The sequence below is a fragment of the Anopheles coluzzii genome, chromosome 2 (assembly GCF_943734685.1).
Source record: "Anopheles coluzzii chromosome 2, AcolN3, whole genome shotgun sequence".
NCBI lineage: Eukaryota > Metazoa > Arthropoda > Insecta > Diptera > Culicidae > Anopheles > Anopheles coluzzii.
In genome coordinates, this window is record NC_064670.1 from 66775866 (window position 1) to 66802422 (window position 26557).

The 26557-nt window shown below is 41.1% G+C and overlaps 1 protein-coding gene across 1 annotated transcript; it reads right to left on the bottom strand.

Annotated features, from left to right (window-relative positions):
* Positions 1-1681: 1681 nt before the first annotated feature.
* On the bottom strand, positions 1682-4179 carry LOC125906761 (uncharacterized). The gene is made up of 2 exons (XM_049607182.1): positions 2255-4179; positions 1682-2114 (listed from the first exon to the last, which is right to left on the bottom strand). The coding sequence occupies exons 1-2, from the start codon at positions 3578-3580 to the stop codon at positions 2103-2105; spliced, it is 1338 nt and encodes a 445-aa protein (XP_049463139.1). The 5' UTR covers positions 3581-4179; the 3' UTR covers positions 1682-2102.
* Positions 4180-26557: the final 22378 nt, after the last annotated feature.

Genomic DNA, 26557 nt, shown 5'->3' on the forward strand with positions numbered 1-26557 from the left:
AAGCTGGCCCAGAGATCCAAATGCTGCTTTTTATAAAATCGGGTGCCGTCATGCCCCGCGAAACGAGATCAGCCGGGTTCTGCTGTCCAGGTACATGCCTCCATGTGTGGCCCTTCGTACATTGTTGAATGTCTGCTACTCTATTTGCCACATATGTTTTCCAGGTATTTGGAGCTGCTTTGATCCAATGTAGTGTAATACTGGAATCGGACCAGAAATGTACCGACTGCACAGGAAGCTGAATGGCTTTGGCAATGTGCTCGTACAGATGAGCCCCTAATACGGCACCGCAGAGTTCTAAACGAGGCAGGCTTATACGCTTCAATGGAGCTACTCTAGATTTCGATGCAAGCAAAGATATTTTAATATTCCCCTCGGCATCCTCGCACCTTGCATAAACGCATGAGCCATATGCCGACTCTGAAGCATCAGTAAATATGTGCAGTTGCACATTCGATCGTAAGGCGAAACAGTATCGTTCGATTCTATAGCAAGTCAGAATCTCCAACTTCTCATAAAAATCTTTCCATTTCAGCCCAAATGACTCTGGTACAGTCTCATCCCAGCCAATCGATAGCGCCCAAAGCTGCTGCATCATTATTTTTGCTCGCACTACGACAGGAGCGATAAGACCCAACGGGTCAAATAATCGAGCTATCTCCGAACAAATGCTCCGTTTAGTAGAGGGTAACTGCAGTGGCTTGATGCTTGATGCAAAGCATAAATTATCGCGCTCAGGTTCCCAGCAGACACCTAGGGCTTTTATAGTTTCGTCGGTATCAAACTGCAGTGATGATTTGGTTCCGATTTGAGAAGCATCGAGCTCTTGCAAAACCTCCAAACGATTTGAGGTCCACTTTCGTAATGGAAAGCCGCCCTTTAGCATCATTCCAGTTAGCTCCGATCGGAGCTGTATAGCTTCCTCAACAGATGATGCCCCGCCAATGAAGTCATCTACGTAGAAATTGCGAATCGCACGACTAGCAAGAGGGTAATTGCTTCCTTCGTCCTGCACTAATTGAAGCAAGGTGCGCGTAGCTAGGAAAGAGGAAGGAGCCAAACCGTATGTGACAGTATTCAGTTCATACTCTTTTACTGGTGATGTTGATGAGAATCGAAACAATATTCTCACTAATGCGCGGTCATCTTCATGCAAGAGGATTTGACGGTACATTTTTTCGATATCTCCGACTAAGGCCACAAAATAGGTGCGAAAACGCAAAATAATGTCCAACAGCTCATCTTGCACTATAGGTCCCACACATAGTGCTTCGTTGAGGGAGTAGCCTGTAGATGTTTTCGCGGAGCCGTCAAAGACTACTCTCACCTTAGTAGTGGAACTGCTCTCCTTTATGACTGGGTGATGAGGCAGATAAAAGGTTTTCGTTGGGCTTGACGCATTTTCATTAACAGGCTGCATGTGTCCGAGATCTATATATTCTTGCATGAAGGCATGATACTCCTTCTTCAATTGCGAATTTCGGGATAGGCGCTTTTCTAATGAGTAGAATCGGCGCAACGCCTGGCCTTTTGACTCGCCCAAGCGTACCGAGAACTCTGGATGTTTAGGCATCTGCACCACGTATCGTCCGTCACTATTTCTTCCAGTCTTCGATCTATACAGCTCTTCGCAATGCTTTTCTTCTACTGAATATGGTTCGCATGCATGTAGCTCCTCCGCCTTCCAAAACTGCTCTATTTTTTCTTCTAAAGAAACCATTGATACTCGTGTTGGGTTTGAGTGAGGATTAACGACCTCCTCGCTGGCTGGACCGACTACAAGCCACCCAAACACGCTGTTGATCAGTATTGGTAATTTATCTGCCAGATAAATACGCTCTGCAGTTGGAAAAAAGGTGTAAAAATGCTCTGCTCCGATTATCATATCTATTGATTCGGCCTGATTAAAATGAGGGTCCGCCAGGGATAGTCCAGGCGGAATGTTCCAGCGGCTTATATTAATGTGGTGGGAAGGAAGTTTTGCAGCTACTTCATCCATTAGCAGGAAATTTACTCCACAAGAAAATTGGCTGGTGCGAGATCGAATTTCAGCATACACGGACTCCCGCACCCTCGTCGTAGCACAACCAGCACCTTTAACGTCAATGTCCAATCTGGAAGTAGGTAGACCTATTAATTTTGCCAATCTTTTGCTTATTAGGTTAGGTTGTGATGCACTATCTAATAATGCTCTTGCTGGATGGTGATTGCCAAACGCATCCACAACAATGACAATAGTAGTGAGTAAGAATACCTCTCGTTGGTCCGCTGCTCGGTTTTCGTTTTCCAATGCTGCTGTGCTGTTAAATGAAGCGCTAGGAGCTACCTGAGGGCTAGTATGTAGTGTTCGGTCGTGGGTGTGCTGCCGGCGTACAAAATCAAAGGAGTGCAATAAAGAATGATGTTGCTGGTTGCAATGTTTGCACCGATTGGTCGAAGGACAATCTTTCATGCTGTGGTCGACTCTTAAACAATTAATGCAGAGACTCTTCGCTCGCACTATCTGAAGGCGCTCAGATTGCGGAAGTCGCATAAATTGGTTACAGTACCATAATAAGTGATCTAGTCGACAGCAAGGACATCGTTTGGTATTATTTGCGGTGTACGAATAGTACGAAAGATGCGAAGAAGGCCTTACGGCAGGCACCGATGTAGAGCTTACATCCGCAGATTTACTCATATAAACAGAGTCTAATGTTTTCATTCTTCTCTGCAGAAATTCTATTAACGCCTCATATGTTGGCTTTTTCATGCTAGCTGCCTTGTCTTCCCAATGTGTAAGAGTTTCCGCTGGTAGTTTGGAGCACAAAACATATTCTAACATTGAGCTCCATTGGTCGGTTGGCTCTCCTAGCTTTTGAATCATTTTTACATGCCGATTAAATTCATCTACCAATCTATGCAAGTCAGCTGACGATTCTTTTCGTAATTGTGGGATGCCGAACATTTGCTTAAAGTGCATCTTTTGCAGAAGGTATTCATTTGAGAATCGCTCCTTGAGCTCCTGCCATGCGATGGAGTAATTCGATGCGCACAATGGGATCGACTCTATCAATCTAGCGGCCTCACCAGTTAATGAAGCTCTCAAATAATGGAATTTTTGAATATCCAAAACGCTTGCATTGTTATGAACTAATGCTTCAAAGGTATCATGAAATGCCATCCAGTGCATTATATCACCGTTAAATTCGGGCAAAGAGATGGCTGGTAATTTAACGTGGTTTTGAATGGGAGAGTGGCTTGGGTTTTGAGCGTGGCTTGAGCCAAGCTCAGAGCTAACGGCTTGAGCTGTTTGAGTAGGCATGTGCGATAGCATGGCGCTTTTCATAGCTATGAACCTTTCCTCAAAATTATCCATCAACTCCTCTTCTTCTAGCTTCTCAGCTTCACTGGGCGCTAACAAACACAATTGCGTATGAGCCGTTTCAAACTCCTTTTCCATACCTTCAATCGTTTGGAGCCTGACAGGCACGAGATGCTTGTGTTGTTCAGGCTGGAAGTTCGCTATGAAAACCTCATTTCGTTTCAGCTTCGTGAATAAAAAATTCAACCGTTGTCTTAGGCTCGCAATTTCGGTCATCTTTATACTTGACCTGTTGAGATGGCAGGATTCGGGAAAACAGTTGCAATGACGATGGCAGGGAAACACACACAGATGATGACGGATGGCTGTTCCAAACTGCGACTGGCGGGAAGCACACGATTACGAAGACGGATATCACACGCGCGAAAAACAACCGGTTGCGACACGGAAGATAAGCTGAAGTTTTCTCACACTAATGTTCAACGGATTGGACAGTAACTTAACTTTAGTGTTCTTTGTAACAAGACGTTACACGATTCAAAGACGAACGAAATCTTATATTATAATAAAGGCAAGACGCCTCACAGCTTTTTTTTTACGCGACTGCGGTGAATCGCTGAATTGTATCCAAAAACGCGATGGCTGCGGTAGAACGCTTCTTATAGCTTTTACGATGGCCGTGGCAAGACGCCGAAGAAGGCGGTAGTTAGTCTGTCTTGTTGGCAACGGACTGAATACGACGGAGACGCGGACACGCAATCAATGACGAGTAATAAACGGCACGATTGTCCCTTTGCAGGTTGAAATTTCACATTTACTGGCCGCCAAAGTTCGTACACTCAAACACGTATTAACGATAGTTCCTTTGCACGATACGCACTAAATCACAAAACGAAACAAAAAAAATGCTCAACGAATAAATCTTTTCACTTAGCGCTTTTCGAAAAAGGTTTTCAATCCTGGTCACGGCACCATATGATCAATCTAGGGCTGGACGTTGCGGTATTTTTCTTCACATAAATTTATTTTAACGACTAACTTAAACCTAGACGGATTGCGCGCGTCCGATCGCTGCCGTTGCCGTTCGTGGAAGAAGAAGGTTCCCGCTGTTCGGGCGATCACCTTTCATCCGTTGCCCTCTCACGCACACCAACCAACGCGTTGATGGCCGCCAAATTATGGCACTCTAATTATGGCATTGCTTGTATTATTGCTGAACTCTCTTTCATGCAATCTCCTCCGCCGATCCTAACTCTTATGTATAAACAGAATGTAACAACGTGAACTATGATCAATTAATAATTATTACATGAAAATGTTATGATTGCAATGTGTGCTATGATCCAACATCTCCCCCCTTATAACCGTAGGACTCCACACAGCATAACACGGAGCGCAACATAACAACTGACAGCTGCTTAACGCTTCAGAAAACGCTGTATTGCCGGTACCATGTTATGAATATCCGTAGCAGGCCGCTCATTTCTCATTGGAAAGCTACCAACCTACTGCGATTACCGACAGTTAATGAAACGCTTTACCTCCTTTCCCAAGCGTTTTCTTACGCGTTTGGCAGCTGTCAGTTGCTATGTTGCGCTCCGTGTTATGCTGTGTGGAGTCCTGCGGTAACTGAATGATCCAACATCTCTCCCCTTAATTGGTACTTCTGGAATGAATTGAGTGTTCGGTTGCTGTTTGGTAGCTCGGAGATGCCTAATCCCGGAAACAATGTTTGAAGGTGTGTATTATGGATCTGTTGGTTAAAACATCTGTCTTCAAATTCAACCAGTTGGTGTGTGCTCGTATCGATTCCGGCTCAGCTCCTCCGTGCTTACTTGGGCTGAGAAGCGACGAAACAGTTTGAAACGGTATGGAAATATACCTGCAGTAACTTTTTCGTCCCAATTGGTGGTTCGAAATACATTTGATTGTGCGTTTCGAAATACTTTCCCTCCTTTCCCTCCTTTCCCTCCTTTACACCATTTCCTTTATTTCCCTCCTTTCCCTCCTTTCCCTCCGGCAAGTAGTCAAATGCCCTCCTTTCCCTTCTTTGTCTCCATCCCTCCTTTCCCTCATTTCCCTCCTTTCCAACCTTTCCCTCCTTTCCCACCTTTCCCTCCTTTCCCTCCTTTCCCTCCTTTCCCTCCTTTCCCTCCTTTCCCTCCTTTCCCTCCTTTCCCTCCTTTCCCTCCTTTCCCTCCTTTCCCTCCTTTCCCTCCTTTCCCTCCTTTCCCTTCGTTCCCTCCATTCCCTCATTTCCATCCTTTCCCTCCTTTCTCGCCTTTCCATCCTTTCCCTCCTCATTCCTTTCCCTCCTTTTCCTCCTTTCCGTCTGTCGCTTACGATAATTTAGCCTTAAAAACTGTAGCAGATTTACTGCTAACAGTTGAGCCAACTATTAAAGCCACCTCAACATAATCGTTGCTAACCAAAACCATCCAAATTAACCAACAATCGAATTAGGTCAGACAGAAAACTTACCATGCAATAAATAAATACCATCCAACTAAAAACACATCCAAATTAACCAACAATCGAATTATGTCAGACAGAAAACTTACCATGCAATAAATGCTTAGCACACGCAAACCGTAGGACAGGAAGCGAACCGACAATTTATAAAAACATAACGCGACGGTAATATGAAACGCGCCTCGTAACTCAGAACCGGTGCAAAACGATTGCGCAACAATAACACCAAGTGACAAACAAACACCCGGACATTAACTTTATATTTTGATAAACAAACCTCAAACCAGGAAGTTTAGCAACCACATAATGAAAGTAGGTCAATATTAGTCGTAAACATAAAATAAGTGTAAAAAGACATTGTGTCATCACTGTTTAAGAATGCGTTATAAATAAAGCTTATTCGAAACAGTGAGACAGTTCACTAGTTTCAGACACGTAGATCATTCGTGTTTAGTGTTTCTCCCCATTAGCAGAAGCCGCCGAAGGCTCTGCCCAATTGGTAACCACGTTTGGTTATCAGCTGTTCAGTCGGATGACCGATCAGCAATACCCCTTCTACGGAAGAAGTGCAAGTTTGCACCTTAATCGGTAAATACTCCCGCAGCGTTTAACGCTGCCTGGAATCCGATCCATCGCGCAAGTAAAGTTCCGTAGTCACTCCCGTCCGTTGCATAAGTGTAACTTGACCATCTTCCTAACGAAGTAAACGAATGATATGATTCATTCGCAATTTAACCAACTACGGTACGTTCTCACCTCGATACCCCGCCTCGTTCTGCACTCTTCCTCCACATTCCGCTCATCGGCTTACCGCACACGGTTCTGGTAAGCAAAGTGCGCGCCGAACCTACCACATGGCGACCGTGACAGCGTAGCAAAGAACAAAAGCTACAAGAACATTAAAAGTGGAGTGAAAAAGTTAAAGTGCTGTGTAAAGACTCTTGTTGTGAGAACTTACCACATGCCCCAAAAATCTAAAAAACAGTGCCAGTTAAGTGCAAATACACATTGTTGTGAAAATCTATCTAAAAATGCTAAAGTGATCAATGCTTAAATAATCAGTTTTTAGACCTTGAGTTTCAACTCTAAATGACTCATCAAGACGCTAACTTAGCAAAACAAATACAAAGTGCAACCAAATTAAAGAAAAATGGGTAACGACGCATCAAAGCCGAAAGCAAATGTAAAGGGTGATAATGACCATACAATTATCCAGACCCAAAATGTTCACTCAGAGCAACACGAAAGCCACGAAATAAAACTGAACATTGTGCTAATATTGCTTTCAATCATACTCATCCAAAAAGTCGTAAAAGTACTTTTCAGAATAGTGAAAATACAAGTAAAAAAAGATGCAATGAACAAATTACAGCCGACTAAATAGTTTGCGTTTTTACAATGAAAACATTTCTAATTGCAAGTGATTCGAGTCTAAAATACAAGACAATAAGTGGATGGAAAAACCACGGATCACTAGAGGTAACCAGCGTGATTTTATGGAAAAATAATCCCAACGTGGAAGACAACATATCAAGGCGAGAATAGACAGAAGTAACCCCAAGCGACATCGACTGATGACATCGTAAGAAAACACACCAAGCTCCGAGCTTACACCAAGCACCGAGTAATACCAAGCGCCGAAACATGTTCAACGAGCAACATCGTCAGCAGCAACCAAAACAAATACATGTTATGTATTTCAAGAAGGTACTGTAAAACACATCCTCAAACGACTTAAAAAAGCAAGTCAGACTTTAGAATTTGCACTGCATTAAATATGCGAAATTGCAAAATAAACATAGAAGAATCGAGAATTATCAACAACTAGAATCAAATTATCTCTTGCCAACAATGAAAGAATTAGTTAACATATCTATTTCTGACAAATTGTAGTAAATAATCCAACTAGATGGATTGCGTAACAGGCAAAAAGGTTTAGATTAATTCGAGATATGACTCTTTCAAAACCCTTGTTTGCCATATTAATGCAATACACAATAGTTACAATAGTGAATTATAAATTCATCGAAAAAAATCATAAAAAATCGTTCAAAATTTAGAATTTTAGAACGTCAGAAAAACTTATAACAAAATGAACTCTCTGGATATTATACAAATGGCAACCAGTGCCATACCGACATTCAGCGGTAGAGATGACGAAGCCAGGGCAATGCTAGCTGCATTAGAAATGCTAAAAGAATCAGTTGATGAACAACATCATCGCATAATAGTGCAAGCTGTTGAATCAAAACTAAAGGGGAAGGGAAGAAAAATCATAGGTACAACGGTTAATAGAGTCGACGAAATAATAAACAAAATCAAGACTCATTTGAAAAAAACCGAATCACCAGAAGATAAAGCCTCAGAAATACATGCCACAAAGCAAAAAACCACACCGAAGGATTTTGGTGAGGAAATTCAAGCACTGGCAGAAGAACTGGAACGGGCATATCTCAATGAAAAAATGGATCCAGAATTAGCTTCTGAAAAAACCAAAAAAATCGCTATGACAGCTTTTGGAAAAGGACTAAAAAAGGAACTACATCAAGGGCTAGTTTTGTCAGGTACAATCCCCAGCCTAGAAGCTGCTATCAAAGCAATTGATATCATGGACAAACTAAGTCAAAACTCACAGGAGAGAAAGACGAATAAATGGCAGTATGGTCAGGACAACAGATATAACAGTTCCAACCAACGACAGCCCAATAATCCAAGAAACAATGAACAACGCTCAAATAACAATTGGAGGGCACAGCAGCCACAAACCGGGAGACAAGGGAATGCTTAAAATAGACAGTCTACACAGGGAACAGGCTATAATACTCAAAATAGGCAATCCGCCAGCCCAAATTTTTTAGGGCAACGCGAGCCACACAGAGCAGTGCATTTCGCTCATGTAGAGACCCAGAACCCACAGGTAGACCAGCCCTCCACAAGCCAATACGGGCAACATACACAATAAATGTGCAAAAATCAAATTTTATAAAGACAAGATTAGGGCTAGCAGATTCAATATGCAACCTATTTGTAGATTCAGGTTCCGACATTTCTATCATCAAAGGCAACAAAGTAAGACCTACACAAACTTACAAACCTCAAGATATTGTGGATATCATAAGCGTAGGAGAAGGAACAATAACCACTCATGGGTCCACAATTACGGATGTAATAGTGGAGGGAAAGAAAATCCAACAATTATTTCACATCGTACCAGACAACTTCAAGATACTTGGATACTTGGATACTTGGACAACAGATGGGATACTTGGTAGAGATTTTTTTATGGATCACCGATGTATAATAAATTATGATACTTGGATTTTCTCTGTAAAACACGATGGAGAGTTTTTGGAAACACCCATTGAAGATACTATCAATGGCAAAACACTCATACCTCCCAGATGTGAAGTAATTAGAAAACTAGATAAGTTAAAAGAATTAGATACGGATGCGGTAGTATGCGCAGAGCAACTGCAAGAAGACGTTCTTGTAGGAAACTGCATTGTAAATAAAAACTACCCATTTATTAAAATAATCAATACTTCTAATAAAGCTAAATTAGTAAACATTAGCCATATCAAAACAATACCTTTAAATGAATTTGAAATCGTAAAAACTAATAATCATAAGAATGAAAATAGGTTAGCAATCATAAAGGAATTAATCCGAAAGGAAAACATTTCCGAAGATACAGATACATCTTTTGAACAATTACTGTTAAGCTACAATGATATTTTTCACCTACCTAATGATCAGTAAACTACAAATAATTTTTTTAAACAAGATATAAAATTAGAAGATAAAAGACCCGTGTACATACCGAATTAGAAACAAAATCATTCCCAAGGACCAGAAATCAAAAAGCAAATTGAAAAAATGCTTCAAGATGATGTAATAGAACACTCGGTGTCACATTACAACTCACCCATCTTACTGGTACCGAAAAAGTCCTCAGATGAGAAAAAATGGAGATTAGTAGTCGATTTTAGACAGCTTAACAAAAAGCTGCTCCCTGATAAATTTCCACTACCTAGAATAGACTCCATATTAGATCAGCTAGGGCGAGCAAAATTTTTTAGCACATTAGATCTCATGTCAGGATTTCATCAAATACCACTGGAAGAATCATCTAAAAAGTATACAGCTTTTTCAAGCACGGATGGTCACTATCAATTTAAACGATTACCTTTTGGATTGAACATTTCTCCAAATAGTTTCCAACGAATGATGACCATAGCCATGACAGGCCTCACGCCAGAATGCGCTTTCGTATACGTTGATGATATTGTAGTTGTAGGAGCTTCGGAAAATCACCATCTAAAAAATTTATAAAAAGTTTTCGACAGACTAAGACACTACAACCTCAAACTAAACCCAGAGAAAAGTTGCTTTTTCAAAAAGGAAGTTACTTATCTTGGACATAAGATAACCGACAAGGGTATTCTTCCAGATGACTCGAAATACGATAGCATAAAGAATTACCCGATACCACCGATACCTTTTAAAGAAAAATACAAAATTTGAATGGACACAGGAGTGTCAAGAAGCATTCGAATATTTAAAAAAACACACTGATTAGTCCACAGATATTACAATATCCTGATTTCAGTAAGCAATTCATACTAAGCACAGATGCTTCAACTATGGCATGTGGAGCTGTTTTAGCACAGGAACACGACGGCAAAGATATGCCAATATGCTTCGCGAGTAGAACCTTTACGAAAGGGGAAGCGAATAAAGCAATAATCGAAAAAGAACTAGCCGCAATACATTGGGCTATAATGCATTTCAAGCATTACCTATACGGTACAAAGTTTACCGTCAAAACGGACCATAGACCACTAGTCTATCTGTTCGGTATGAAAAATCCGTCATCAAAGCTGACGAGAATGAGATTAGATTTGGAAGAGTTCGATTTTACAGTCGAATTTGTAAAAGGGAAACAGAACGTTGTAGCAGACGCTCTATCGCGAATTAAAATCACCTCAGATGAAATAAAATCTATCAATGTGATTACGAGAAGCATGAGCAAGCCTGTTACTTCCGATAATGTTTTAGGAAACACGTCAGAGTCTGATCAACTCAAAATGTTCCATGCCTTAGCATACGACGAAGTAAAAGACTTACCAAAACTAGAATCATCAGTAAAGAAGAATGAAGACACTATCGAGTTGATAGGAAAAATCCTAAACAAAAGAAAGTCCAAGGAGCTCTTATCAGTAAGAGACATCCATCTGAAAACAGATATAGGACTGCAGGAGCCTTTATTAGTAAAGGATTTCCAACGAAGAAAGGAAAAATCTGCCATAGTGCAATTTACCAAAAACATAGAAAAGAAGCTCGTAATGAAAAGCATTACCCAGCTAGCAATCTCTGAAACAGACGAGATATTCAAAGAGGTGCACCCAAACGAATTAAAGCAAATCGCTAACAATCATCTGAAAAATATTCAGATACTAATATATACTAAACCACAAAAGATTACTAACGAAAAGATGATAAACGACATACTCGACAAAGTGCACAACACGCCGACAGGAGGACACATTGGACAATATAAAATGTACAAGAAGATTAGAAGAGAATATTCATGGAACAAAATGAAAAAGACAATCAAAGAATTTTTAGACAAATGCTTAACATGTAAGCTTAACAAACATCAAACAAAAACTGCAGAACCTTTTGTCAAAACAGACACACCTAACACTCCGTTTGAAGCAGTATCAATCGATACAGTAGGCCCATTTCAAAAAACAAACAACAATAACCGATATGCAGTAACAATTCAATGTATTTTAACCAAACATGTAACAGTCATAGCAATTCCCAACAAAGAAGCGAATACGGTAGCTAGAGCGGTAATAGAAAAATTTATGTTAATATATGGCACAAATATAAAGGAATTCAGAACCGATATGGGTACAGAATACAAGAATGAAATATTTAAAAACATATCAGAAATCCTCAAAATAGAACACAAATTTTCTACTCCATATCACCCACAAACTATAGGAGCATTAGAACGAAATCATAGATGCCTCAACGAATACCTTAGAATATTTACAAACGAACACAAGGACGATTGGGATGATTGGATCAATTACTATTCATTCGCATATAACACAACACCAAATTTAGACCATGGTTATACACCATTTGAGTTAGTTTTCGGAAGAAATGAAAGAATAACACCGAATGTGACAGATACATATTCACCTTCATATAATTATGATGATTATTCTAAAGAATTCAAATACAGATTAAAAATAGCTCATAATAGGACTAGAAAACATATAGAACAAGTAAAATTCAAACTATTAAAAGAACAACAAAACATTAATCAAGTTAATTTCGAAATAGGAGATCAAATAGCCCTGACAAATGAAAATAGAACCAAGTTAGATCCGGTATACAAAGGACCATATAAAGTAAAAGAGATAAATGGACCTAACATGATAATTGAAAACACGGAAGGTGTAGTACAGAAAATACATAAAAATAGAGCGATTAAATTATGACAGAATAACTTCACTTCATTACGTTATTCTTCCGAAGGGTGGAGGTGTAGCAGATTTACTGCTAACAGTTGAGCCAACTATTAAAGCCACCTCAACATAATCGTTGCTAACCAAAACCATCCAAATTAACCAACAATCGAATTAGGTCAGACAGAAAACTTACCATGCAATAAATAAATACCATCCAACTAAAAACACATCCAAATTAACCAACAATCGAATTATGTCAGACAGAAAACTTACCATGCAATAAATGCTTAGCACACGCAAACCGTAGGACAGGAAGCGAACCGACAATTTATAAAAACATAACGCGACGGTAATATGAAACGCGCCTCGTAACTCAGAACCGGTGCAAAACGATTGCGCAACAATAACACCAAGTGACAAACAAACACCCGGACATTAACTTTATATTTTGATAAACAAACCTCAAACCAGGAAGTTTAGCAACCACATAATGAAAGTAGGTCAATATTAGTCGTAAACATAAAATAAGTGTAAAAAGACATTGTGTCATCACTGTTTAAGAATGCGTTATAAATAAAGCTTATTCGAAACAGTGAGACAGTTCACTAGTTTCAGACACGTAGATCATTCGTGTTTAGTGTTTCTCCCCATTAGCAGAAGCCGCCGAAGGCTCTGCCCAATTGGTAACCACGTTTGGTTATCAGCTGTTCAGTCGGTTGACCGATCAGCAATACCCCTTCTACGGAAGAAGTGCAAGTTTGCACCTTAATCGGTAAATACTCCCGCAGCGTTTAACGCTGCCTGGAATCCGATCCATCGCGCAAGTAAAGTTCCGTAGTCACTCCCGTCCGTTGCATAAGTGTAACTTGACCATCTTCCTAACGAAGTAAACGAATGATATGATTCATTCGCAATTTAACCAACTACGGTACGTTCTCGCCTCGATACCCCGCCTCGTTCTGCACCCTTCCTCCACATTTCGCTCATCGGCTTACCGCACACGGTTCTGGTAAGCAAAGTGCGCGCCGAACCTACCACAAAACAAAGTGTTGCTAGGTAGCAATACTTGCTGAATAGCTACGTTATGCAACGCGCCAGCGATTAAACGCGCTTAACGATTAAATGGAATTTAACGATTTAATGGAAAACATAGGCTAAGAAGAAAATGCTGATCGACGACGGTCAGCATTTTTAGAGTATAAATTCAATTGAAAAAAAAATAATGAAGGCATTATTTGCCAATAGCCAATTGGTGCGTTTATTATTGTGCTTAAGTCGGCGTGTACTGTGCCTGTCTTGGGCTGCTGCTCCGAAAGACACTCTCGTGTGCGCGACAAATGGTGGCTCCAGAGAGGATGCATCAATCAACGGATCGGCAAGTAGTCCAATGCCCTCCTTTCCCTCCTTTCCCTCCTTTTCCTCCTTTCCGTCTGTCGCTTACGATAATTTAGCCTTAAAAACAAGCGTAGCAATACTTGCTGAATAGCTACGTTATGCAACGCGCCAGCGATTAAACGCGCTTAACGATTCAATGGAATTTAACGATTCAATTATTATTATTATTATTATTATTATTATTATTATTATTATTATTATTTATTCCCAAAGTTATCCAGCTGGCATAAGCTTACATAACATACTTATTTCTATAGTTAATGCTAAAGAACAGTGCTAACAAAAACGCATCAAAAACCATAACAAGTTTAACTGTCAATCAACCAAATAAAAATAAAAAAACAACATAAACTGTGGAAGCGTCATATTAAGCTATGTAAAAAGGTCCGTAAATTGTTTAAGTTTGAGTTCAAGTCGACATTGTTTCCTAGCGAGTTATAAGCACTTAACATTTTTAATAAAGGATCGTTAGATCCAAAATTAGTCGATCTGAATTCTATGTTAAATAATGTCCTGGTTCTTATAATTCTACTGGGGGCCTGAAAGTTCAATTTACTCAGAATTGACGGGGCGTCTAAAGATCCGGTAACAAGTTTGTGTATAACTAAGCACTGTGCCGTCTTTCTTCTATGTTGCAGAGGTTCTAGTCCAAATAGCAGGCACCTTGTACGGTAAGAGGGACAAACAGAATTACGAGACCACGGGAGACGGTAAAACAATGAACGAGTGAGCTTACGTTGAACCGATTCTAGCCTATCTATTAAATATTGCTGTGTCGGAGTCCAAATAATACTAGCGAATTCTAAGGTAGGACGGACAATTGCACAATACAGAGCTTTTATACTGAATGGATCTTTGAAGTCTTTCGCAACACGCAAAATGAATCCTAACAAACGGAAGGCTTTTGAAAGTATTGCTTCATAGTGGTTCTGTAACGTTAGTCTGCTATCTAACTGGACGCCTAAATCGCAAATCACATTTTTACGCGGCACTGATCTATCATCAATTTTATAATCGTAAACAATGGGGGTTCTTTTTCTAGTGTAGGATATAACAGAGCATTTAGATATGTTGAGACGCATACAATTTGATTTACACCCTGAGTTAAATCGAGTTAAGCAGTTTTGAAGGGTAAAACAATCGGTTTGATCTGATATCGGTAGAAACATTTTCATATCATCTGCATAAAACAATTTTTCGCAATCTGGTATAACATAAATAACATCGTTTATGAAAATGTTAAAAAGAATAGGTCCTAGAATACTGCCTTGTGGAACCCCGGACGTGTTGGTGAATGGTGCAGATATAGAGGAGGAAATATTCACTGTTATATGCCTATCACTTAAATAACAGGAGAGCCAATGAACTAGCGCCCCATTTACTCCGTAGCTTGATAGTTTTGAAATTAGCATTGAATGATTTACGGAGTCAAAGGCAGCACTGAAGTCGGTGTAGATTACGTCTACCTGTTTACCATTGTCCATTGCAGGATAGCAGGTGCTCAATAAAGAGAGAAAGTTTGTTTCAATTGAGCGGTTGGGTAGAAAGCCGTGCTGATCATTGGAGATTATATTTTTAAAACCACTTGATAGGTGTTTCGAAATGGTGATCTCAAAAATTTTGCTGACTGCACATAACATATAAATACCACGGTAATTACATATGTCATTTCTATTTCCATTTTTGTAAACCGGGAACATGAATGAAGATTTCCATGCTTGAGGGAAGCGTTTCTGCTGCAAAGACTTGTTGAACAATGTGGTCAAGACAGGAGTTAAAGCATCTCTGCAGCGTTTGAAAATAGCACTGGGTATAGCGTCAGGCCCAGTAGCGAATGAAAGCTTCAACTCGTTGATAGCCGAGGCAATGTCAGCTTCAGACAGAACAGGAAGAGGAATGTCGGCAGCATCAGGTATATGGTTGGACGTAACAGCATTAGTGACTGGTGGCGAGTTACTCACGTATGTTGATGAAAAGTAATCAGCAAATGCTTGACTGATTTCAACATTACCGGTGTACGATCTTCCGTTCAGAAGCATCATTGATGGAAGTCTGTTACTATCTCGTTTTTGTCGAGCAAAACTAAAAAACGTTCTTGGATCCCTTTTAAATCGGTTTTCTATTTTTCTTACGTAGTTGGCGTAGGCTCGGCGATTAAGTGTCTGGTACAGACGGGCAGCATTAATAAATATTCTTCTATTGACCTCGTTCTTATGTTGACGGAACATTTTATGGAGTCTTTTTTTCTGTTTTCTCAAGTCTTTTAACCGTGAGTTAGACCAGGGTGGCTTGGTTGGGGTCCGATAACGAGGGACAAACTGATCGTAAAAGCTTGTGATTTTATTTGTAAACGACAAAATGTTTTGATTGAGATCCGAGTCTCTGGTGATATGGCTCCAGTCAACGTTGGTAAGGGCCGATGAGAGACCTATAAAATTCGTCTTTCGGAAGTTCCGACTCTGAATATTTGAAGTATGTTGTGGTGTTGTAGTGTGGTTTGATTCAGAAAATATGCGGAGAGCAATCACCGGGTGGTAGGAGTCTGGTTGAATCCAAGGGTCAAGAACGAGCTCCAACTTTAATAAATGGTAAGGAATCCCATCATTAGCCAAAATAAGGTCCAGTATAGAACCATGGGGATTCATGTAGCAGTTTAGTTGAGACAGTCCTGCATAGTTAAATTCATCGAGGAGAACTGACCAGGAAGGATTAATCCGGGATTCCGATGTATTTAAAACTGCAACACTTTAATGGAAAACATAGGCTAAGAAGGAAATGCTGATCGACGACGGTCAGCATTTTTAAAGTATAAATTCAATTGAAAAAAAAAATAATGAAGGCATTATTTGCCAAGAGCCAGTTGGTGCGTTTATTATTGTGCTTTCCCTCCTTTCCCTCCTTTCCCTTTTTTTCACTCCTTTCCCTCTTTTCCATCCTTTCCCTCTTTTCCCTCCTTTCCCTCCTTTCCCACCTTTCCCTCCTTTCCCATCTTTCCCTCCTTTCCCTCCTTTCCCTCCTTTCCCTCCTTTCCCTCATTTCCCTCCTTTCCCTCCTTTCCCTCCTTTCCCTCCTTTCCCTCCTTTCCCTCCTTTCCCTCCTTTCCCTCCTTTCCCTCCTTTCCCTCCTTTCCCTCCTTTCCCTCCTTTCCCTCCTTTCCCTCCTTTCCCTCCTTTCCCACCTTTTCCTCCTTTCCCTCCTTTCCCTCCGTTCCCTCCATTCCCTCATTTCCATCCTTTCTCGCCTTTCCATCCTTTCCCTCCTCATTCCTTTCCCTCCTTTTCCTCCTTTCCGTCTGTCGCTTACGATAATTTAGCCTTAAAAACAAAGTGTTGCTAGGTAGCAATACTTGCTGAATACCTACGTTATGCAACGCGCCAGCGATTAAACGCGCTTAACGATTAAATGGAATTTAACGATTTAATGGAAAACATAGGCTAAGAAGAAAATGCTGATCGACGACGGTCAGCATTTTTAGAGTATAAATTCAATTGAAAAAAATAATGAAGGCATTATTTGCCAATAGCCAGTTGGTGCGTTTATTATTGTGCTTAAGTCGGCGTGTACTGTGCCTGTTTTGGGCTGCTGCTCCGAAAGACACTCTCGTGTGCGCGACAAATGGTGGCTCCAGAGAGGATGCATCAACCAACGGATCGGCAAGTAGTCCAATGCCCTCCTTTCCCTCCTTTCCCTCCTTTTCCTCTTTTCCGTCTGTCGCTTACGATAATTTAGCCTTGAAAACAAGCGTAGCAATACTTGCTGAATACCTACGTTATGCAACGCGCCAGCGATTAAACGCGCTTAACGATTCAATGGAATTTAACGATTTAATGGAAAACATAGGCTAAGAAGGAAATGCTGATCGACGACGGTCAGCATTTTTAGAGTATAAATTTAATTGAAAAAAAAATAATGAAGGTATTATTTGCCAAGAGCCAGTTGGTGCGTTTATTATTGTGCTTTCCCTCCTTTCCCTCTTTTCCATCCTTTCCCACTTTTCCCTCCTTTCCCTCCTTTCCCTCATTTCCATCCTTTCCCTCCTTTCCCTTCTTTCCCTCCTTTCCCACCTTTCCCTCCTTTCCCTCCTTTCCCTCCTATCACTCCTTTTCCTCATTTCACTCCTTTCCCTCATTTCCCTCCTTTCCCTCCTTTCCCTCCTTTCCAACCTATCCCTCCTTTCCAACCGTTCCCTCCTTTCCCTCCTTTCCCTCCTTTCTCTCCTTTCCCTCCTTTCCCTCCTTTCCCTCCGTTCCCTCCTTTCCCTCCTTTCCCTCCTTTCCCTCCTTTCCCTCCTTTCCCTCCTTTCCCTCCATTCCCTCCTTCCCCTCCTATCACTCCTTTCCCTTCTTTCCCTCCTTTCCCTCCTTTCTAACCGTTCCCTCCTTTCCCTCTTTTCCCTCCTTTCCCTCCTTTCCCTCTTTTCCATTCTTTCCCTCCTTTTCATCTTTCCGTCTGTCGCTCACGATAATTTAACCTTAACAACAAAGCGTTGCTAGGTAGCAATACTTGCTGAATAGCTACGTTATGCAACGCGCCAGCGATGCGCGCTTTTTTAACGATTTTATGGAAAACATAGGCTAAGAAGAAAATGCTGATCGACGACGGTCAGCATTTTTAGAGTATAAATTCAATTGAAAAAATTAATGATGGCATCATTTGCCAAGAGCCAGTTGGTGCGTTTATTATTGTGCTTAAGTCGGCGTGTACTGTGCCTGTCTTGGGCTGCTGCTCCGAAAGACAGTTTCGTGTGCGCGACCAATGATGGCTCCAGAGAGGATGCATCAACCAACGGATCGGCAAGTAGTCCAATGCCCTCCTTTCCCTTCTTTCTCTCCTTCCCTCCTTTTCCTCCTTTCCCTCCTTTCCAACCTTTCCCTCCTTTCCCTTCTTTTCCTCCTTTCCCTCCTTTCCCTCCTTTCCCTCCTTTCCCTCCTTTCCAACCTTTCCCTCCTTTCCCTCCTTTCCCTCCTTTCCCTCCTTTCCATCCTTTCCCTTCTTTCCCTCCTTTCCCTCCGTTCCCTCCATTCCCTCATTTTCTTCCTTTCCCTCCTTTTCCGCCTTTCCATCTATATTTTCCGCACCGAGTCTGAACTCGTTGGGAAGCGCCAAGACAGGAGGATTTTACCGTCCGACTTGGCTTGGAACAGACAAACAACTTAGTCTTTGAGTTCTTGTGCTTGAAAGTCGATTTATTCATGCTTATTCCTGACTTATATACTAATTTTCTGCTGATCGATCGCGATCAGCAGTTTTTATTTGGTCGATATTGTTTACATTAGATTTGCTTACAATTGTTTTCGTTCGGTCGGTCAGTTCCCAGGCCGTGATGACCTAATTATGCGGCGCTGTCATCAACATCCTGACCCCCGTAATTCCTCGTAGAGGGGTTACTATTTGGTGACGGTTTAAACGGCGGGGGGCGTAAAGTGTACATTTTAGCTCGTACTTGTTTGATAATAAATGCTATGGTTATTCCTAATATTAAAGTGGCGACGCAGGCTATTGTACTTGTAATTATTATGAGGTAGAGCTGATCCATATTTGTTTCTTCTTTTTGCTCTGCGCTTAAATTCAGTATTTTGGCCAGCGGCTTGAAATACATTTTTGTTTCTACAGCTTCAATTTTCATGGTTGGCTGGATTTCTATGTTCTTGGTCTGTATTTTACAGTCTTGGCTAAGTGTTATTACCCCAGCTTGATACGCGGGATGTGTCAGTGTTTTGTTACATTTGAGGTATATTTCGTTAGGATGAGAAGAGTAGTATAGGATTTTGTTCGGCTGGGAGAGCTTTACAAATTTGGTTATTGAGTTTTTAATTGGTTTTATACCACACAAGCATTCTGTTTTTATATGTCTGAAAGATGAGGATATACAATCCAAATCTCTTCTAACGGCTACATCGGAGGACACGTGATGAGTGCTATTGTATCGCGTAATATCTGTAGGGTATATATAGTGTATATCGTTTATAGCTATTACATTTTCATCTAAGTCCAGAGTTGTAAAGTTTTTTAGGTTTGGTATTATAGTGATATGGAATATTTCGAATCTCTCTTGCGAAACGATGACGTTTTCAATATGTACTATTATTTCTCCCCTAAATAACTCTTTGCTAGAAATTCGGGGGTGGTCAAGAATTATATACCCATCGGGTAACCTTGATTGTATCTTCTCGGAAATTTTCGTCGAGTCGAATATGCTAAGGGGCTGGATTTCTAACTCTAGATACCTTGTCGTAATGTATTGTACTATGTCTTCAGCTAGCATGATTGTTTCTGTGACATGCTTTATAAGTACGTTTTTTTTGTTTTCATTGAAGCTTTTATTAAGACTCTTAATACCTTCGTTCATGTGGTCTATTTTCATATTAAGTTTGTTTCTAAGTCTGTCACCCTGCTTGATTTTATGAGTCATGTCTTCCGATATATGTTTCAATTTCTGGTCTTCAGAAGCTCTAAAGAGGGCTAACTGTTCGTCAATATCGTCTTCTCCAAAAAGAATACCTTTCAAAAATCCAAATATGCCGCTAGATCGTTTGGTTCGTCTTTTTACTGCAGTCTGTGAGAGTTGAAGTGCGTGTCGAATGTTTTGTTGTAATGTCAATTTCAAATTTAGAAGATTAGTGTCCATGTCGCTCAGTGCCTTGAATACTGTGGTCACCTCTTTCTGCATTGTCAGTAAAGTCTCTGTGTCATTTTCGGGGTGTATTTTCGTGTGGAAGGTTGTTTCCCACACACCCCTTTTCAAGAGAAGCGTTCCTTCGTGGTCGAAGAATATACCAGCTTCTTCAACTGGTTTAACTGAAAGATTGTCTGTTAGTTTCCATGCGGCTAACAGGCTTATAATGCATAGATACCGGGCCATTATAAGGTTTTACGAGATGCTTCCTCCTTTTTGCAGGAGGAGTTTTTAATTGTTCAGCTAATTTCTTGACGTAGGCGATGTTTACCGGTTTTTTAGCTCCCCACGAAGGTACGTCTGCAATTTTCTTGCCCTTTACTTCTAGTACTGATAAGTTGATCACAGGGCGTTTGTATTCGCCGTTTTCAACTTTAATCTTTGCGGATCTAACTTGCCCGTCTTTAGCGGGATAAACTTCTACTACCCGGCCCTTTAACCACCTACCCACGCGTTGTTCGTCTGGGAAGACGACTATGTCATCAGGTTGTATTGGGTCTGAGCGTTCTATCCACTTTTCTCGTTTGGCTAATGTTGGGAGGTACTCCTTCAACCAACGTTCCCAATAGTTTTGGGTGATAACTTGTGCCTTCTTCCAGTTGTTTCTGCTAGCTTCAGCTGCTGAAATCCCGGCTGGCGTAGGTTCGGCCTCTCCGGAACACCCTATCAAGAAGTGAAACGGTGTGAGAGGTTCGTCGTCTTCAGTTTCGAGGGGGATGTGAGTAAGAGGTCTATTATTGAGAATAAATTCGATCTCGATAAAGGCCGATCTTAATACTTCTTCTGGCATATTATCATTATTTGGCAGCAAGCTCTTGACCTCTCGGACCATTCTCTCCCATACACCTCCAAAGTGAGGCGCGGCCGGGGGATTGAAGTGCCATTTGATACCGTTGGTTGCACATCTTTCGATGAGTTCCGTTATTTGCCTGTTTGCCCCAACGAAGTTTGTACCATTGTCACTGTATATGTGACAAATCTTTCCACGCCTATGCTGCACATTTTTTAGGCACATTATGAAGGAATTTGTACTTAAGTCTTTAGCGATTTCTAAATGTATAGCGCGCGTTGTCATACACGTGAATATCGCTCCCCATCTTTTTTCTACCCTTCTTCCGATTGACACTGTCATGGGTCCAAAGTAATCTACACCTGTATGGGTGAAGGGTTTTTTGAACACAGCGGCTCGGCTTTCTGGAAGGGGGGCCATCATCGGGGCAATGGGACGTGCGCGTTCATTTTTGCAACGCTGGCATTTGCTGATCACGCTTCTTACCACGGCCCTAAGGTCGATTACCCAAAACCTTTGCCGGATTGCCGCAATAACTGCTTCCATTTTTTTATGCATGTAGCGTTCATGATAATGCTGTATGATCAATTCTGTCACGTGATGCCTCTTTGGTAATATTATGGGTTGTTTCACGTCATCGGAGAGGTAGCATATATTTGCTAATCGTCCCCTTGCTCGTAGTAGTTCCTCTATTACTTGTGGATTGAGATTCTTTATTGTGCTGTTTTTAGAGACTTGTCCATTGAGTGAAAGCTGAACTAAATCATCTTCGTATATCTCCCATTGTGCCTTTTGCAATAGGAGTTTTTCTGCTTTATCCAGGTTTTCCTTTTCTACTATCGGGGAAAATGCTAATCGCTTGACCTTGCTTTTCAAAAATTCTATATATTTTAAATTGATTGCCAGTGATCTCTTCAGTCTTAGCCAATTTGAACACCATTCGGTTTTTATAAAGTTGAATGTTCTCTTCTCTATGGTTTTAATCATAAGATTTGGACGGATTTCTTCATGAGTAATGATTAGCTTGGGGTTCCTATATTCAATTTCCCTTTGTTTAAGAAATACTGGGCCATTCAGCCATATAGATTTTCTTGTAACTACCTTGGTTGCTTCGTCTGCAGGATTACTTTCGGAGGAGACCCACTTCCATTGACTAGCATTGGTAGTATCTAAAATCTCTCCAATTCTTACCGCCACAAATTGTTTGTACTTTTGTGGATCGGCATTGATCCATCCTAGGACGGTTTTGGAATCTGACCAATAATAGTCCCTATCAGTGGTTATTCTTAATTCCTCCTTAACAGTCTCGGCGAGTCTGACTCCGAGTACTGCTGCTTGAAGTTCCAGCTTAGGAATTGAGAGTGGTTTTATTGGTGCCACTCTCGTTTTTGCCGCCACTATGTTTACGTCAATCCCCTTTTCTGTTAATGTTCTTAAGTACACTACTGCTGCGAACGCTTTCTCCGAAGCGTCAACGAAAGTGTGTAACTCAGTTACTTCGATATTGCTAGCCACCGAGTAGCATCTAGGTATTTGTATGTGTTCTAGTTCCTTTATTCTTTCCTTCCATCTTTGCCATTGTTCCATTATGCGTTCTGGTACTGGGCTATCCCAATCCAGTTCTGTTTTCCAAATTTCTTGGATGATGACCTTCGCTTGCGTAGTATAGTTTGCCGCTAGCCCCAATGGATCATATATTTTCATCAAGTAGGCTAGCATTTCTCTTTTTGAAATTATGGAACACGGGGTATGCTTAAGCTTATACCTTAACACATCGTTTGTTTTGTCCCAGTATTGCCCCAAAATTTTCTCAAAATTCATATCTTTATTAGAGATGTGCAGCAGCTCTTGTTGTGAGGATCTATCATCTGGGATGCTTCTTATTACCTCCTGACAGTTAGAAACGAAATTTCTCATAAAGAAATGCGCTCTATCATGTATGAGGCAAACCTCGTTAATAGTCTTGATTGCATCATTGATAGTCCGAAAACTATCAAGATAATCATCAACATAGTGGTTTTTTACTATTGCTTCCACTGCAGTGGGGTATTTGTCTTTATATTTTAAGGCGTTTTCATTTTTAACGAACTGGGCACAAGCAGGAGAGCATGTGGCACCGAAGGTCATGACGTTCATAACGTATACTTGGGGTTCGTTGCGTGGATTATCCCTGAATAAAAATCGTTGAGCCACTTGATCTTCTTTGCGGATCCGTATCTGATGGAACATCTCCTTGATGTCCCCTGAACAGGCGATAGGGTATTCGCGAAAGCGGATTAATACTCCAAAAATTGACGTAGTGGCGTCTGGTCCGGACAAGAGAGTAGAGTTAAGTGAAATCCCTTCGTTCTTTGCAGCTGCATCGAAAACCAGTCTTGGTTTTGGAGTTGGCTTATTTGGATTGATGACCATAAAATGGGGAATGTAATTGATCTTTGGATCTCTATTCAGCAATTCAAATGGTGTTAGTTTACGAGCGTAACCTTTCTGAACATAATCAGTAATTTGATTTTTATACCAGGTTTTCATCTCGTCATTACCTTTCATTTTCCGTTCTTGACTTTCGAGCCTTCTTAGCGCCTGTGCGTAGCTGCTTGGTAAGGATACATTGGGATCCTTCCAAAGTAGGCCAATCTCATACTGATTATTTGTATATTTCAGTGTGTCATTCATTACACTTAGGGCTCTTTCATGGTCCTTTGATTTTGGGGTGAATTTGGTTTCCCTTACGCCAAATTCTTCTGTTGAAAAAAACCTTTTCATCAGGTCCCTCATTGACTTTTCTTCCTCCTCTTTCTTATCCTGTATTGTGAAAAGATGTTGATTTTCTTTTGCATCACCATCTCTGCACTTTCCAAATACGACCCAACCAATGCGTGTTTTGTGTGCCACTGGTTCATTGGGCGCTCCTGATTTGGACTCCACAGCTTGCGTGTAATAAGCATGTGGAAGTCCTAACAGAATGGTGGGTTTAGCATTTTTGTAGCTTGAAATATTTACCGTCTTTAAGTGGGAAAATTTTCTCCTCAACACGTTTGCATTGATGCTTTGAGTGGGTAGGTCCAGTTCTTTTACTGTCCTAATGTCCTTGACATAAAGCAGCCTGCCGTTTGGACCTCTGAGTTTCAGAGATACCGACGTGCTTGTATCCTCTACCTGGTTGCATCCATTTGTCCACGAGAGTGTTAACGGCTTCCTTGGGCCATGCAGATTTAGTTTCTGTCTTAGGCTTTCTGTCATGAGGCTCGTTGAGGATCCTGGGTCTATCAATGCAAATGTTTCGATGGAGTTGTTTTCGTTATAGACAGTTATTGGCAGAACTTGAAATAGGTATTGTTCCGAGTTTTGATGAAAATTTAAATGTGCTTTTGACGCCGCGCCCATTGAGTTGAATTTTTCTTCATGCAATATGGTGTTGTGTCGTCGTCCACAACCATCCACTGTACACTGCGGCCTTGAGCGACAGTTAATGGCCGCATGGTTAGAGAATTTGCAGCAGTTAGTGCAAACGTTTTTCTCCTTCAGCATTTTCCATCTTTCGTTTACTGAGGCATTCTTTAGCTTGTAACAAGATATGGTTTCATGAGGACGGCTGCAAATTAGACAGCCTTTATTTGAAATTTGATGGCTGGCTGAATAGTGAGTATTCAGCCTCGCCGGTCTGTCTCTTTGACCACCTTCCATAGCAAGAAGTGTGATCGCCACGTCTTCTGTTGGTTTCAACCATTTGCTGAAATCTTTCAAGGTTTTGATTTTGTCACCTTCCTCGTTAAGTGAATCTCTGAGCCACCTGGTTTTAAGGTCCGGAGAGAGTTTTGCGACCAGATCTGTAAGGAGCCTTTGGTCCATCAAGTACTCCGTTTGGTTCAACATGGTCATATTTTCCACCATGTTATTCAGTGCGTTACAGAACTCAATAATCGAAGATGGATTTTCCAAAGATGCCCGTTTAACCACCATAAGGTCTTTTAGTAAGGCGTTAAAAATGCTAACTGGGTTGCCATATAACCTCCCCAATCTTTCCAAGATTGCATCCACGTTACTTGGGTTCAACATCAACCCGCTAACGGATCGCAATGCATCTCCCTTAAGGTGAATTTGGAGCCGTGTAAGGTTTTCCAAATTCGAAAATTTTTCTGTTCGAGTGGTTTCTTCGAACAGTAGTTTAAAACGAGGCCATGTTCTATAATTGCCATAGAAATCCGGAAGTTTTAAAACTGTCTTCTTGTGTGGAGCAAAACCCAAGTTTGCCATTTTATTTACGTTTGTTGTAAGTGTCTGTAGGTCGTCTTGTAGGTGAGTTGTGTCGGATTGGTTATGTATTTCTTCATTTCTTAATATGTCTTCTAGTCTTTCGATTTCCTTCTCACACCTTTCGTTTTCTTCTCTAGTTCTTTTTTCCGCTTCAGTTTTTTCTTTTAGTAGCCTCTCTGTTTGCATTAAGGCCTCCCTATTTCCCTTGCGTTCCTCAGCTATTGTGTAGCATTTTGGACACACATATTTTTTAACACGACCTTCTAGCTTCAGACATTTGAGATGTAACCATCTGTCACACTCAATACAATTAACTTGTGTGTCCCACTCATCGGGGTTCTTGCATAGCTTGCAATTGCCTTTCGGGTTGCTTTTAAATATGATATCCATACTACTCACTTTGCGTAACCGGTGGATAAAGTAACTGGGCTGTCGCTGCCGATCTGGATGGGTGTCGTCGTGCCGTTGCTGCTCTTACAACGCCCCTGCTTGTCCTCCTCGAGGTCGTCTTCAGGTGATCCCCCGCGGTGTCGTCAGTACCCCTGTCTTCTGGTCGCCTTCAGATCCGCTGCTTGGGTAGTATTGCCGCCACGCTTTTTTCGTTGGATAATCGGGTCTTCCGGGGCGATGACCATTGGCTACCGATCACCGTATCAACACACGTCAATAAGCTGGACACGTACTACTCCACTAGTTCGCACTCTTATCAACACCTTTATGTTTGTGGTTTCCCGGAAATGCTAAAGCCGGATACGGTTTAGCTCGAAGATTTCTTTTTTGTATGCACGTCCCGTATTGTTACACTCCCCAACTGTTGATCTTTTCTTGATCCGCACATTTACTTGTGTTGTTGTAATTGGAGTACACTGCCGGTGCTTTACGGGAACGTCCGTAAACCGCGGTCGTTAGCGTCTTGTGGGTTTTATTACGTTCTCACTGCGAATGTGTGCCACACGCGTAATTGTTTACACTGCACTTTGTTACTAGTACGCTACGTAATGATTTTCGATCAGATGTTCTCAGGTCGTCCGTTTTAAACGCCCTTTCTGAGGTTGCGTTTCACTGCACACACACACCCTTTTTGTTTTGTTTACAAACCTGTGGTACGACCGAAACGATATAGCGAACGTCGTTTTTTTTTTTCACTGCACACACACACCCTTTTTGTTTTGTTTACA